The sequence below is a fragment of the Stylophora pistillata genome, chromosome 12 (assembly GCF_964205215.1).
Source record: "Stylophora pistillata chromosome 12, jaStyPist1.2, whole genome shotgun sequence".
NCBI classification, from domain to species: Eukaryota; Metazoa; Cnidaria; class Anthozoa; order Scleractinia; family Pocilloporidae; genus Stylophora; species Stylophora pistillata.
The window spans coordinates 4,797,929-4,812,500 of NC_142530.1; the positions used below are offsets into that span (position 1 = coordinate 4,797,929).

A 14,572-nucleotide genomic window follows, 5' to 3' on the forward strand; every position below is an offset into this window, starting at 1 on the left:
CGGGTGCAACAGTCCATTCAGTGAATCGGCAACTGTCGAGATCCACGAGCTTAGGATCGAAACCGCGGTCTTGCCAAAGAAGTTCAACTATCAAACTAGAGGCGAACAAAACGCACATAAAAAACCTCTCAAATAAAGAAGTTACAAACGACCAGATTAATTTATTGGCAAAAGGGCTCAAATTGACTTCAACACCCGCTACAAAACAAAAACAGATCAGACAACAACTATTGTGTGACTTTGATCAGCTCGCAAGGAGAATGCGTCTGATTTACATATTCCGAGGGGAGGAAAAAAAACCCATCCCTGCCACGTCAAATCTACATGGGTACCACCAATACAAAAATCAGTAGCCCTTAAAAGCTATTTAGAAGAGGTTAAAAGTGACCTTTTAGAAATAGAAATTACAAAGCGAAAAGATAATTTGCTTCCGGCTGAACGCAAGGCGCTGAGGGCCTTGAAACGTGACTCTGAGTTAAACCTTAGAAAGGCCGACAAAGGAAAAACAACCGTAGTCATGAACAAACGCGACAAAATTTAGCCTTTCCTTTCCGAAATGACAGCCATTCTTTAAATCTTCCTTTCGTGATGCAAGGACTAAGAATTTTAACCTTTTCCTCAGCAGAGAAATACATAGATTCCAGAGTTATATGGTCAGACATGGAGTGTTTCTGGCGTTCCTCGAGAAACATTGACCCGATAGCCTCGTCCTGAAACTGTAACTCCGCGGACCCTTTGCATTGCAGACACAAATGCGATAAGGGCTATTCAGGATGGACAAAGTAGTCTTCATGGGACTTCTAGTGTCAAAGTACGGTATCAGTACAACCGAAGAGAAAGTCCGTGATGTACTTCAATCAAGCCGCCCAACCACACCAACAGAGGTAAGGAGCTTCCTGGGGATGGTTGGCTTCAGTGCACGTTTTACTCCCAACTTTGCCACCATTGCAGAACCTCTACGAACGATCTCTAGGCAGGGAGTACCCTTTGTATGGGACAGTGAGCAAGAAGCGTCATTTCAGGAACTGAAACAGCAGTTAGCCAAGGCGCCTGTTCTGGCATACTTTGACAAAGAGGCACATACTCGAGTGATAGCTGATGCAAGGCCGGTGGGGCTAAGTGCAGTGCTAGTCCAGGAGAAGAATGGTGAGAGCAGAGCCGTCTCTTACGCTAGCAGGAGCCTTAGCTGCGTAGAAAGGAGATAAAGTCACACAGAAAAAGAAGCGCTCTCACTAGTGTGGGCGTGCGAATGGTTCAACCAATACTTGTACGGTTTGCAGACCTTTGCCTTGGTGACAGATCATTAGGCTTTAAAGGTGATTTACTCTAGAGGATCCAAGCCATCAGCACGCATTGAACATTGGGTGTTGCGGTTGCAACCATATAGTTACAAGGTATGCTGCGTCGTATCACGAGATAATATTGCTGCTGCCCTGTCACGTCTGACAACGCTCCAAGTATCAGAGAAGTGTCGTTATCATCATGAACATGTTCGGATGGTTGCTCTTAAGGCAGTCCCCATAGCCATTAAGATCCAGGAGATAGAGAGTGCCTCTGCAGAGGATGAGGAGTTACAAGCAGTGCATATTTGCCTTGTTAGTGGTAATTGGGAGAAGGGCCCACGGTCATTTTTGATGGTGCACAACGGATTTACGTTCATTGGTCAAGTTATACTACGTGGAACACGAATTGTGATACCCAAAGTGCTGAGATTAAGGGTTTTGGAACTCGCGCACCAAGGTCACCATGGAATCGTCAAAATGAAGGAGAGACTCAGGTCTAAAGTGTGGTGGCCAGGAGTCGATAAGGCTGTGGAACGGAAGTGCCGGGAATGTTACGGGTGCCAACTAGTCACAAAGGAGGCAATCACTCCGCCTGTTAAAATAACCAGGAAGCCAGCGAGGCCATGGCATGATCTAGTACTGGACTTACTTGGGCCTATGCCAACAGGATAATATCTGCTGGTCTGAGTGGATTACTTCAGCCGATGGGTGGAAGTTAACATCATTAAATCTACCACTTCTGAGACGATCATCAAGTGTTTAGATAAACAGTTCTCCAGACATGGGGTACCTAATACCCTGAGAACGGACAACGGACCCAACCTAGCGTCCGCAGAAATGGAAGGATACTTGAATGAAATGGGCCACTATGGCCTAGGGCAAATGGGGAAGTCGAAAGACAAAATCGTTCCGTTTTGAAAGCAATGAGAGTGGCCCATGCAGAGAAGAGAGACTGGAGACTAGAGTTGAATAAGTATCTTCTGACCTACTGTTCCACCTCGCATGTAACAACTGGCCAGAGCCCAGCAGAACTGTTATTCGGGAGGAAATTGTCTACTAAGTTGCCAGAGGTTGCTGATCTAGAAGAATCTGAGGACCCGGAATATGAGCAGGCCAGAGATCGCGATGCAGGAAAAAAGCAGGTTGGGGCTGACCATGCCGACAAGAGGCATTGGGAAGCTGAGAAATACATACAAAAAGGAGATTTTGTGTTACTGGAGAACAGGAAGGAGAATAAATTGTCAACACATTACGAGAAAGAGCCATGCCAGGTGATAGCACGTCATGGGGATCAAGTCCAGTTAAAGTCAACTCAAAGCATGCAATACAAGCGAAACATTCAACATGTCAAGCAGTTTGTTACACCAGCTACTTCGCTCAGGGACAAATTTTCATAGTCCTTTTGAAATATCACCCGCGTGCCTATTTCCACACATACGCAAGCTATCGCTTAACTTTCTTTCTTTGTCTTGGTTTTTTCTTCTTCGAACACAATAATCATTTTCCTACAGATATACACTTAAAAATAGAAGCATTGACGCCATAAATGAAAAATATGCTGCAAGAGACAAAAGTGTAATCGGAGATTGGTCAAACTTTTATTCACGGATAAAAAATGTATAGTCTGAACTCTTTGAAGCCCGCAGTTAGCAAAGCTATTCTAGGCGGGCTACCTAAACAGGCACTGTAAAGTCTCTCTCTCTCTCTCTCTCTCTCTCTCTCTCTCTCTGTCTCTCTCTCTCTCTCTCTCTCTCTCTCTCTCTCTCTCACACACAGACACACACACACACACACACACACACACACACACACACACACAGACACACACACTTCTAGACAATACCACGCAATTAGCTGGGCCGAAAAGCACATTAAAGAACACTATCTAAGAGAAGAAAGTCTGAGACACTGTTAGAAACCTCCTCGATGGACCTCTTTATATCCTAAGAACTAAACGATTGCCTTGATAACGGTCAAGTTCTGTTGCTCATAAATAAAAATTTCGATGTATTACAAAAAACACATTTATGTAAGTTCTTTAACTTCTAGGCGCGAGTAAAACTGGTTAGCGACAGAATTGACTTCAGGTGTGGAAACACTTCCGGTATCGTAAAACGTTGGTCATTTATCAGTAAAAGGTGATATAAATTAACAGTTCTTTACAAACTCGTCATTATGAAAAATTAAAGCCAAATTTCGCGTGTTAAGCTCGTTTTATAAACGACATTCCCAATCATTAACCACCAACCATCAAATAACCCAAAATGTAACAGTCAACAGTCCAAAGGGCTTGTTGTGAAGGTGTAGTCTGATCGTCCGGGTGAGTGTAGTCCTGAGGACTGTTGTCGGTGGTAGTGACTGACGTTTCGACAACCTGTGCGGAAGTCATCATCAGAGTCAAGTGATGATGACTTCCGCACAGGTTGTCGAAACGTCAGTCACTACCACCGACAACATTCCTTCTCAGGACTACACTCACCCGGACGATCAGACTACACCTTCACATGTTACCCCCGGGTTCAAACCATTTACTGAAAAGGGTTTATTTTTAACTGTAAACCGGCAACGTGAACCCCCTCCCATTGAGACCCTTTTAATTTGACCGTGTTACTAGTGTTCATGTTGTTGATCATGTATAGTAAGATAGTTTAATTAGTTAATGTAATAGAATGCGCAATAAAAATGAAATGAAAAAACACGAACCTGAAACAGTATCGCTGAGTGTATTTACTTTAATCATTCAAACATACAAAGTAACTCTGTGAAGTCGCTTCACTAGCATGTTAAGATTGTCTGTTAATAAATTTTTCTATGATGACCATAATCTATTAATGCAAATAGTTACCTTCTCTCATGAGCCTCCCGAAAGCTGAAAAGAAAACAAAGAGAGGAATTACTATCAATTGCGAAATAAAAACAAAATGGAAAAAAAGGATAAGGTTTGCAAAATCATCCCAGTCCATAACTGATAAGCTGACTAGCTGTATAATGTATCATTCTTTCCAAGCATTAGCTCCCGCGAAGTGTTGTTATAATGAAACACCAACTTAGCTGAAAAAATATCTCCGAACTCCAAGTTTGTTTTATTTACGAGAATAAAAGTTAATAGACCATATTTTATTTTTTAATAATTCTTATTTATTTATTAATATGGTTAATTACATGGGATATCTATCGCAAAAAATATTTGTCACTGCAACAACGCTATCTTCGCTGTAACAACAAAACCAACGCAAAATACGATAAATGAAAATCTGAAGACAAAATGTAGAGCTTATATAACATACAATGAGACAGTATCTTTTGTAGACATTTGTAGAGCTTAATTGAGGATCCCAATGGAGTCAGCCGTCAACCATCAAATGGCCACAATATTAACCTTCAACCGTCAAAAACGCAATATTTTTACCGTCAACCGTCAAATAGGGAAGCCAATTTTAGCCGCCAAGTGTCTCAGATATCCTAACTAAGAACTAAACGATTGCCTTAATAAGGATCAAGCTCTGTTGCTCATAATTAAAGGTTTTGAGATATCACAAAAACACACTTATGTAAGTCCTTTAACGTCTAGTCGCGAGTAAAATTGGTTAGCGACAGAACTGACTTCCGGAGTGGAAACATATACACCTAATTGCAATAAGGTTGTCATAGAAAAAAGCAAAAAGCAATCAAAGGCTCTGTGAGCCAACGCGTGAATTGAATAAGCCAATGTAACTTGTGTCGTCAATACAAATGGGTGTTTGATTTCCATACTAGGGTATGAATCGTTAGACTGGTAAATGAACATTATGAGGAATATGATGTGAAATTAAATTAGGCATCAAAGACAGAAAATATGGCGTGATTAGGATTTATTGTAAGACAATTACTGTTCCAGATTTTACTGTAAAGGTTTGTGGAAAAAAAGTTCAAAAGGGTGCTGTTTTGTTTATCACAAAACTATTGTTCCAATATTGAGCTCAGTATTTACTTGCGATGCAAGTATAGGGATAGGCATGTAAAAGCTTTTGCGCTGGATGGAACGTACGGACATAAGGATAAGCATATATGCATAAGATTATCAAAACGTTACCTTCTTTTAATGCTTATACTGTCTAGTTAAGACTTGGTTGGCATGAGCGTAAGGATAAACATAAGCGAAAGACTTTCCGTCAATCAGCAAGCACTATACTGCTTATACCAAGCATGTCCCTATTTAACATAACATCGACTGAGCGCTTGTTTAAATATGTTGCTCATGTTTAAATATGTTGCAGCTGTGCCCACCTGGGCATCAGCTTGTTATGTTTATGCTTATGCTTGTGTTGCAACTGAGTACCGCGCATGGAGCCTGTTTTGCACTTCTGAGATAATTATTAGCACGAGAATGAAAACAAGTACAAGGATGTTCACACTAATAACCTACGCATACACAGTGCGAGTTACACCATTGAAGGAACAGGATATCGATTGATTGAACTTATGCTTGAACTTATTTCGATTCAGTTCACACTTGTGAACCACTTTCCAACGTCGATAGAGCTCCAGGAATACCAACAAGCCTCAAACAAGTCACTTTTCGAGCAGTTGGCCGTGAGTGACACTTCAATACTGGACTTATATGAGAACGATCCTTCGCAGTAAAGCACTATTTGAGCAATAGTGAAAATCAGACCTGAAAAAAATTTCAGGCCTGTACGGGATTCGAACCACTGACCTCTGCGATACTAGTGCAGCGCTCTACCAATTGAGCTAACAAGCCAACTGGGAGCAGGCCATCAAATTAATTCGATATAAACCCGTAGATGATAAATCAAACAACAACAAACATATGAAACATATGTGTGAACTGCGGTTATGAGACGTATATGAGAACGATCCTTCGCAGTAAAGCACTATTTGAGCAATAGTGAAAATCAGACCTGAAAAAAATTTCAGGCCTGTACGGGATTCGAACCACTGACCTCTGCGATACTAGTGCAGCGCTCTACCAATTGAGCTAACAAGCCAACTACGGTAGATTGTCCATGTTTCAGATCCGTATAGTAAGGTGTTTACAACTATGGCTTTATACACCTTGATTTTTGTGTCTAACCTGATATCTCGGTCTTGAAACACTCTAGACTGGAGTTTCCCAAAAGCTGCAGCGGCTTGCTGTATTCGATGATTGACTTCTGCGTCCACATTGGCATGAGAAGATAAAGTGCTGCCGAGATACATAAAGTTATCCACGTTCTCCAGGACTGTTTCTCCAACTTTTATAGATGGTGGAGTTTTAACTGCCTTTTGGAGAAGGTTGGAAGAGAACTTGAGTTTTCTTGGCTTTTATCTTTAAGCCGAGTTTTGTATATGCATAGTTAAAAGCATCCAGTATAGTTTGTAGATCTTCCTCAGTATGTGCCGCTATGGCATTGTCATCTGCATACTGGAATTCAACTATTGCAGATATAGAGATCTTACTTTTTGCACGTGATCTTCGCAGTTCGAAGAGTTTTCCTTCAAAGCGAAATGCAATTTCAATCAACTGTACTGGTAGTCTTGGGTATGCAATGAGAAGCACGACTGATATAAAGATGGAAAACAGTGTTGCTGCCTTTAGACTACCCTGTTTCACTCCTGTCTTTACTTCAAATGGTGTGGAAGCACCATCTTTTACAAGCACAGCACGGTCAAATCAGCTCATTTTATCCAACTTTCAAATTTGATTAAATCGCACTGAATTATTTCCCCAAATAATCCTTTGGAGATCGAAAACAACCACACTTCGACTTCCAAAAGCGAGATTTTCAGTCGATTATTTTGTATAGCACATTTAACAAATAGAAAAGCCCTGACTGTGCTCTGTTCTGTAGTAAAACACGCAGGAAGCGGCTAGAGCACGAAAGAAGTGAAGGGAGAAACACGAGACGTAGTCGAGTGTTTTTCCCCACTTCTTGAGTGCTCTAGCCGCTTCCTACGGCCTTTAATACAGAACAGAGCACAGTCAAGGCTTCTCTATTTGTTTTATAATAAAGAATCCGTTAAATTCCCCACACATTATTTGCAATTTCCAAACAGACTTTATTTTTAAAGCAAACAACAGTGTCGTCAGCATGCTCTATACTCTGACAGAGCACGTTTACAATAAGCCAATTAGAATCCTTGTCAGAATGGGCCACCTAATTTGATTGGATGAACAAGACCAAAGCTTTTAAAATGTCAAACCATCAAAAACTATCGCGAAGAATCGCAAATCTTGCCTAATAATTCCGATGCATAAAAGTGCAAATTTTAAATGTACGGAAACCAGCATCTGTAGTAACGTGATTAATGAAATCCGGCCGAATTTTGGCCCATAAAAACCTGGACGTTATCAACGTGACAATTTGAAAACAACTGCTTAAAGCTTGTGGTTGGAACTTGGCAAACTGCTACGCTGTGTTGTTCTGTGAATAAACAACGGTCGAATTTACAGCAGCGTGAGGATTTTCTGAACTGGTGGCTGCATCAGAGGAACTTGGCTGCGATGGCCTTCCATTCAATGCACCAGAGAGGATATCTGAACAAGCCCTTAGCTGTTCACTGGATGGACGACTGTTGTAATTCCTCAGGCTAGGTTCAATGCAATGACGAGCGTGATTGCAGTGGCTCTGACACTATGGTTAGAATTTTATTTGTATTTTGGCGCTCATTTTCTAGAGAAAGTTATAGTTGTTGATTAGAAACGTGTGTGTGCTAGCCAGTTTTAAAATCCTCCACTTTCCTTGATTGTTTTGTTTTTTTTTTTTTGGCAGGAAAGTTTAGCAAATGTGCGTCCACTCTATTCGAGGTTTTCATATGGCATATATTATATTTTTGCAACGAAAAACTCACCTTCAAAAACTCGGATAGCCTATTTGGTGGATTGTTTTGGTTTCCTTTGTTTCTGCTCTTACAATTATCTCGTCTATTGCGGCACTTGACATGTTTTCAAATCTCTGCCTGTTTAAATTGCCGCCGCGCTCATTGTTTTCATAATTAGCTTTGTTGGAAACCTCAGTTTCAGTTAAAAGGTAGGTCGCATTGTCATTGACAGTATCCTCTAAATCGATCGACTCTAATAGCTCGTTTTCTCTTTCGTCTTCTAGGTCGTAGAGGACTTCTGGGTCGAATAGAAACCCGAGAGAGAAATTCAGGATTTGGTCCGCCACGTTACAAATTGGCAGATGGCGTGACAGCTTCAACTCCATGTTCTATACTCCGATAGAGCACGCCCTTTTAACCAATGACAGCACGCGTTATATCTGAGCTTTATTATAAAGTTAAATAACGGGTTACTTTTGACCTATTTATAATCTTGTTAGAAGAAGGTCGGATAAATTTAATTACGTTGTGTAAATAGATGATCAAGAATTGCTCAAATTGCTGTCAAATTATGTATTGATGTTGTTTTTCAAGATTTGGTAGTTTTAATCGGTCCAAGTGTTTTCAATTCGTGGCATGATGCTCCGAGATTTATGTGAAATTTTGAGCTTCAAAAGCGACATTTGGTCGAAACTCAGTTATTATCGATTTTCTCCAAAACAAATCGATATTCAGGCAAACGAAGTATGCAGTGCTTTGTTGCACTATAAGGCGTACCTACCTTGAGAATATCAGCCGAATCGATTTCTTGGCTGTTGCCACCAAACGTTTGACTGTTGGTGACATTCGCTCTTACGGAAGGTTAAATAGATATGTTTTACAGCAGGTTTATACTCTACTGGGTAAAAGCTTTGGATGGTTTTCAAAGTCTTTCTTCTTTAAACACAGCCAGCCGTCGAGGAGCCGAGAGATTGGGGAAAGTGAAAGGAACGCTTTCATTGTTTTCGAGTATTTAGAATCTCTGACTAAAATACCAGGGCATTCAAATAAGCATAGCTATTTTAAGTGCACTGAAAAGAATGCGATCTTAAATGTGGACATCTGAGATTCGATTTGAATGCAGTTCGGAAGAATAGAAGTTTCTCAGATGGACCCGTCTTCATGAGAGGTTGACTCACTCATATTTGATACATGATTCGATGAAAGGCCAAGAGATTTTGTATGGCCATTAAAAGACTAATTTACCTCTGAAGTGAGACAAACAACATCGTGGCAAAAACGAGTGAATACAACGTGAAAATAAAGCGCTAATTAATACGCTCGAAACATTCTCCACTGGTCAAAGATTACTTTCTGCTGAGCACTAAAGAATGCGGTCTGAAAAAGATCTAGAATCAAAGATTAAATCCGAAATATAATCTGAAATTAAACCTCTTGGCTGGATCCGTCTACATGGGAGGCTGTCACATTATGACATAGTGGCACAAGCGTTAGTAATGCGGCATATACATTGACGAAGACTTTGGAACTGATTACAGCACCCATCCAAGCATTCAGGACATACTAGCTAGTCATTCTTTAAACATGACGAAAAATTTCGATTTTAAACCTATTAACTCAAAGCAAGTGTAGAAGCTTTTGTTACAAATGAATACGCGTAAATCCTGCGGCCATGACCTTATGCCTCCACGATAACTGAAGGACTCTGCATCTGTGATGTCAGAGTCTCTTGCAAAATTAATCAACTGTTCAATCAATCTAGGTTACTATCCTTCACGCAGGAAAATGGGGCAAGTGACCCCTTTATTTAAGAAGGACGGTGAATTTTGTAAAACGAACTACAGACCCGTTTCTGTTCTTCCTGTCATCGATAACATTTTTGAACGAATCCTAGCAAAAAAAACTGAGCCTTTTTATCAAGATATATTATCAGATTTCATCTCTGCATATAGACCAGATTACAGCTGTGAAACCTCTTCCGAAGTTGGAATTGCTAACAGTTGGCAAAAGTGAAATGACATGATTGTAAATCAGGCAATGGAGATTGGTGCGAATAGTGAATATGAATTTGCTTTTCCTGTCAAGAATTCAATTGAATTATTGGGCGTAACTATCGACAAGGATTTGATAAGGTTAATTAACAACTTGCTGTTCTTACGAGATTTAAAAACATTATTACCAGTAACGTAATGCTGCGTTTATAGAAAGCTTTGTTCTACCACACTTTCAATATTACTCTCTTCTTTGGCATTTTTCTAGCAATAGAAATTGTGATAAACTAGAGTCTTTGAACAAACGTATTTTACGATTTACTTTTAATGATCCACTGTTTAGTTAGTATGATATGTTAAAGAAAGCAAAGATAGCATCCGTATATACTGGAAGCTGACTTTACAAATCTCTAATGGTAGTTTTCAAGAGCTTATTTGTTTCTATGTATCCTGGATATCTAAAAGAGCTTTTTGTTCTTCGTAATTCCAGTTATTCACTGAGAGGAAAGAATATTCTGACTATACCTATACCAAAAACAACAAAATATGGTCTTGAGTGCATCCGATATCAAGAAGCAAAAACTTGGGATTCACCTCCACACAGCATGAGAACAATTACATTTTTTAAAGATTTTAAGATAGCCATAAGGAAAATGAACTTTTAGGAATAATTTTTTTAATTATTGTATTGGTAGTTGTTCCATTTATAATTTGACAGACCTATGTATTTTTCTTTCTCGAAGATATTAGCTCAACAGAGCTACTCTGAAAATTCGAGTCGAATTAAAGTATATGTATGTACGTATGTATGTATGCCATAGTGGCACAAGCATTAGCAATGGCGAAAATAAACTTTTTTCTGTAAAGTTCCACAATGAAAAAATTAAGCGCCAAAGCGCTCGAGAGATTTGCAACTGTAGGTTTAAGGTCAGACTTTTCATAGATCAGTTAAAAGGAACAGCTCAATTGTTTGCAGCATCTAATCGAAATCAGTTTCTTCTAGGATGCACTTTCAGTCAGCAAAATATAAACGCACGTCCGGGATTTTGACTGCACTGGGATTTCTGCACTCAGCTTATTACTTATCGCGTCTGCGTTTGCTTTTCTAATCCCTTCGAGGTCTGAGTACTTGGAAAAAAATAGTTGTCTTCCTTGCGGCTAAATCACGAGTTATTCCTTTCCCACTAAGTGCACGATTAGTACTTTAATTGCAAAAATAAACAACAACAAAGCGTTACTCGCGTAAAATCTTCGTAAATAAATACTTTTAAGTTTAAAAAACTTCCCTAGCTATTGTATAGAGTGTATCGGGTACAAGTTCTTTTAAAATCTAACTTAAAATTCACTTTACCTATTATATATTTGCCTGTACAAAAGGTACAAAAGGGGGCCTGGGAGCAGCATCATATTTTCCTTGAGCCGCTAGACACTGAAAGTAGGCTCAAGTAACAAAAATTTCTGTCAAATGAAAAAGTTTTTCTTTCTGAAATACAAAAAAATTCACTGATATTTAACCCCTTCCGACAAAGACGGACCATATGTATTTTTTCAGAGTCTGCAACCAAAAAAATTTGAAATTATTAAAGAAAAAATGATCAATAATCGCAGCCTCTGATCTTTCTCTCTTTTCCATCTCTGCGAAGTCAATCGCCAGTTCCCCTATTTATTTAATAATCAATATATGTATATATGAAAAAGGGGTAAGCTCTCGTTGTCTCTCTTCAGTAAGGAGCATTGGCTATAAATTAATCATAATTGCTACACGACTCGATGTAAGGTTTCTAGATCTTACATGTCCATCAAAAAAAACATTTACCTCTGGAGGGAGAAATTAAATTCCGTGGCAAAAACTAATGAATTCAACGTGAAAATAAAGCACCAACGTGCCCAAATACCTAGCGCGAGTAACTGTCCGAAAAGGTAACACTTATAATGGATCTGTTAAAATGGAATAGTTCAGTCGTTTGCAGAAGTCAGTTCAAACTCCTCCATTCTGGCATGTGTGGCGTGACGAGACTTCTTTCCCACTGAGATTACAACTCAGTATACCAAGCTGCGGTGCAGTTCTTTTAAGAACCTTCAGATTCGATGGGCGATTCGTGATTATTTTAACTAAAGATTCACTAATAATGAATGAATTGCACTTTTAGATAAATACCAAACCATTAGCTACCCTGAAAGGCACAAAGAATACTTCCTCAAAGATGAAAGTCTGAGACACTATCAGAAACCTCTTGGAGGGACCAGTCTGCCCATGGGAGGCCCTCACAACATCAGCATTCATTGTTCTGTTGTAACTATTATACTTAAAAAATTTGACGCCAGAGAAGAGAGAAAGGAGCGCAGGCTTCGTAGTTGGGCCCATGAACTTCTTTCCAGTTTGAATTGCACCTCCGCCTTTTCTATTTGCAGAAGCCATATGAAAATAGAAGGCCAAGACTCCGAAATGATTTGCAACAGTCTTATGAGATCAGGCCTTTGATGGATCACTTAATTAGTTATTACGAAAGCGTTAAGTCACGAGCGGCACTTCATAAAAATCATTGCATTTTTATATGTCATTAAGGACGTATTTATTCCCAAACAGGAACCGTCATATAAGTCAAGCAGCTTTAGCCAGATGAGCGCAAAAAAAAAAAATAGAATTACTTCCTATAAGCACGTACGGTGGCCCATAGGGGACATGACACATTTTTGTTTTTATCGCGCGATAATATTTACTATTAATATACCAAACCATTAGCTACCCTGAAAGGCACAAAGAATACTTCCTCAAAGATGAAAGTCTGAGACACTATCAGAAACCTCTTGGATGGACCAGTCTGCCCATGGGAGGCCCTCACACCATCAGCATTCATTGTTCTGTTGTAACTATTATGCTTAAAAAATTTGACGCCAGAGAAGAGAGAAAGGAGCGCAGGCTTCGTAGTAGGATAATTTATCATTTATCACGTGATAGATGGAAACTTGTCAGAGCACGTAATCGGCTGTCATGCAAGTTGTTTCCGTGGACAACAATGGCTGCTACAGTTGAGGAGGTATATTTTGAGGTCAATAGTTCGTTTTATTTACTTAAAAAGATCATATAGCAGCTCGTTGCAATACTACTACATATAGCTCTTTAAATCAGCACAGTAAACCTTCATTTTACGAAACCCTACGAGACGCTTTCAGGGATGACTGTCAGTGTCTGAGAACAAAAGTGGATTATCTAATCTTTATGATTACATTGCAGGTTTGTAAATTTCTAGAAGGCAGATGTGTCGACAAGAGCGTTGTTGCCAGGTTTCGTGAACAGAAGGTGAGAATGTTAGCTGTAAACCATTTAGTCTTTTTAACCATTTAGTCTTTTTAACGGTCACGTCTGATTGAAGTTCCTCGAGCAGGAGTTAAGTTGATCCACAAATATTTGAAATACCGTATTCATTTTGTAAAAATAATGATGAAGCGTTTAAGAGTAAAGCGGGAACACGGAAATATACAATGGATCTGTTGTCTGTTGAATGGCGAAAGATATTGCACAATTTTCTTATCACGGCAGTCACTTTGTAAACATAATATGAAGTAAAAGTACTGAACACCCATATATACTAGCTCAGTAGGGCTCTTAAGTAACTATGCTCATCACGAGCGTTTGCGATTGAGTCGCCGAGGGAAGAACGAAAGAACAAGCAGAATGAAAGGAATTATTATAATTTTTTTTGTGAGCGATTTCGTGACACTTCATAGCCTCCCACGATGGTGTTATTAATAGAGGATCGTCTTACACATGTGGGGAAGAATGTTACGCAATCTCCTAAAAACCCCTGCTTTTGAAGGCTAGACCCGTCACGAATCCTTGATTCCCTACTATATTGCCTTAGCTCTGTCATGGATCCTCGTTTTGCATACATTATAATTATCGTCCTTGTTATCGTTACTATTTATGGTTATGTATTTTTATTTAAGATGGACGGTTCTGCTGTGATATATTGCCCTGAGTTCTTCCTGATGGACCTGGGGTTAAAGACAAAAGGTGACCCGTACGCTCTCCGTCTGTTTTGCGAGAGGGAAGAAAAGAAGGGGAAAAATAAGGACATAGAGGAGAGAAAACAATATTTGATTGAAAAACTGAGATCAACAAAGGGATCACGTCACTCTGCGTCGGAGGGCAAAAAAGCTTCCTCGACTTCCAACGCTAAGTCACGATACCGAAAGTTCAAAATTGGCTGGCTGCACTTCTCGGAGGAGAAGGGAAGATACCTCGCAGTAAGACAATCTACTAGGGGTGGAACGAGGTCAGTTTCGTTGCCTAGAATTAGCGGGACATCCGACATTATTGACGAGGCTCGCAACTTGTTTTTTCCTCAAGGTGGATCCGCGTTTGGAAGATGGCTAGAAATGGATTCTGATTTAGCTAACTTTAGTGGCGAGAAGATTGATAAGCTTATCACCCCTGAAGGGAAAGAGATCGAATTCTCCCTTCAGTCTTATTTCAATCTTTACAAGCTTACCCGT

At 39.7% G+C, this 14,572-nt stretch overlaps 1 protein-coding gene and 1 pseudogene across 3 annotated transcripts in view; one reads left to right on the forward strand and one right to left on the reverse strand.

The window, feature by feature from the left end:
* The window catches only part of LOC148718486 (uncharacterized), a 153,811-nt gene that overhangs the window by 24,715 nt on the left and 114,524 nt on the right, over window positions 1-14,572 (reverse strand). For both annotated transcript variants that reach the window (XM_088741008.1, XM_088741009.1), the window contains one exon: window positions 4,129-4,152. In XM_088741008.1, coding sequence (XP_088597134.1) covers window positions 4,129-4,152 — 24 coding nt within the window. The remainder of the gene's footprint in view (window positions 1-4,128; window positions 4,153-14,572) is intronic.
* The window catches only part of LOC148718490 (uncharacterized), a 6,199-nt pseudogene continuing 4,615 nt past the window's right edge, over window positions 12,989-14,572 (forward strand). Inside the window, exons 1-3 of the transcript XR_015994108.1 lie at window positions 12,989-13,113; window positions 13,311-13,376; window positions 14,024-14,572. The exon at window positions 14,024-14,572 is cut by the window's right edge and continues 458 nt beyond it. The product of XR_015994108.1 is annotated as an uncharacterized LOC148718490 (transcript). The remainder of the gene's footprint in view (window positions 13,114-13,310; window positions 13,377-14,023) is intronic.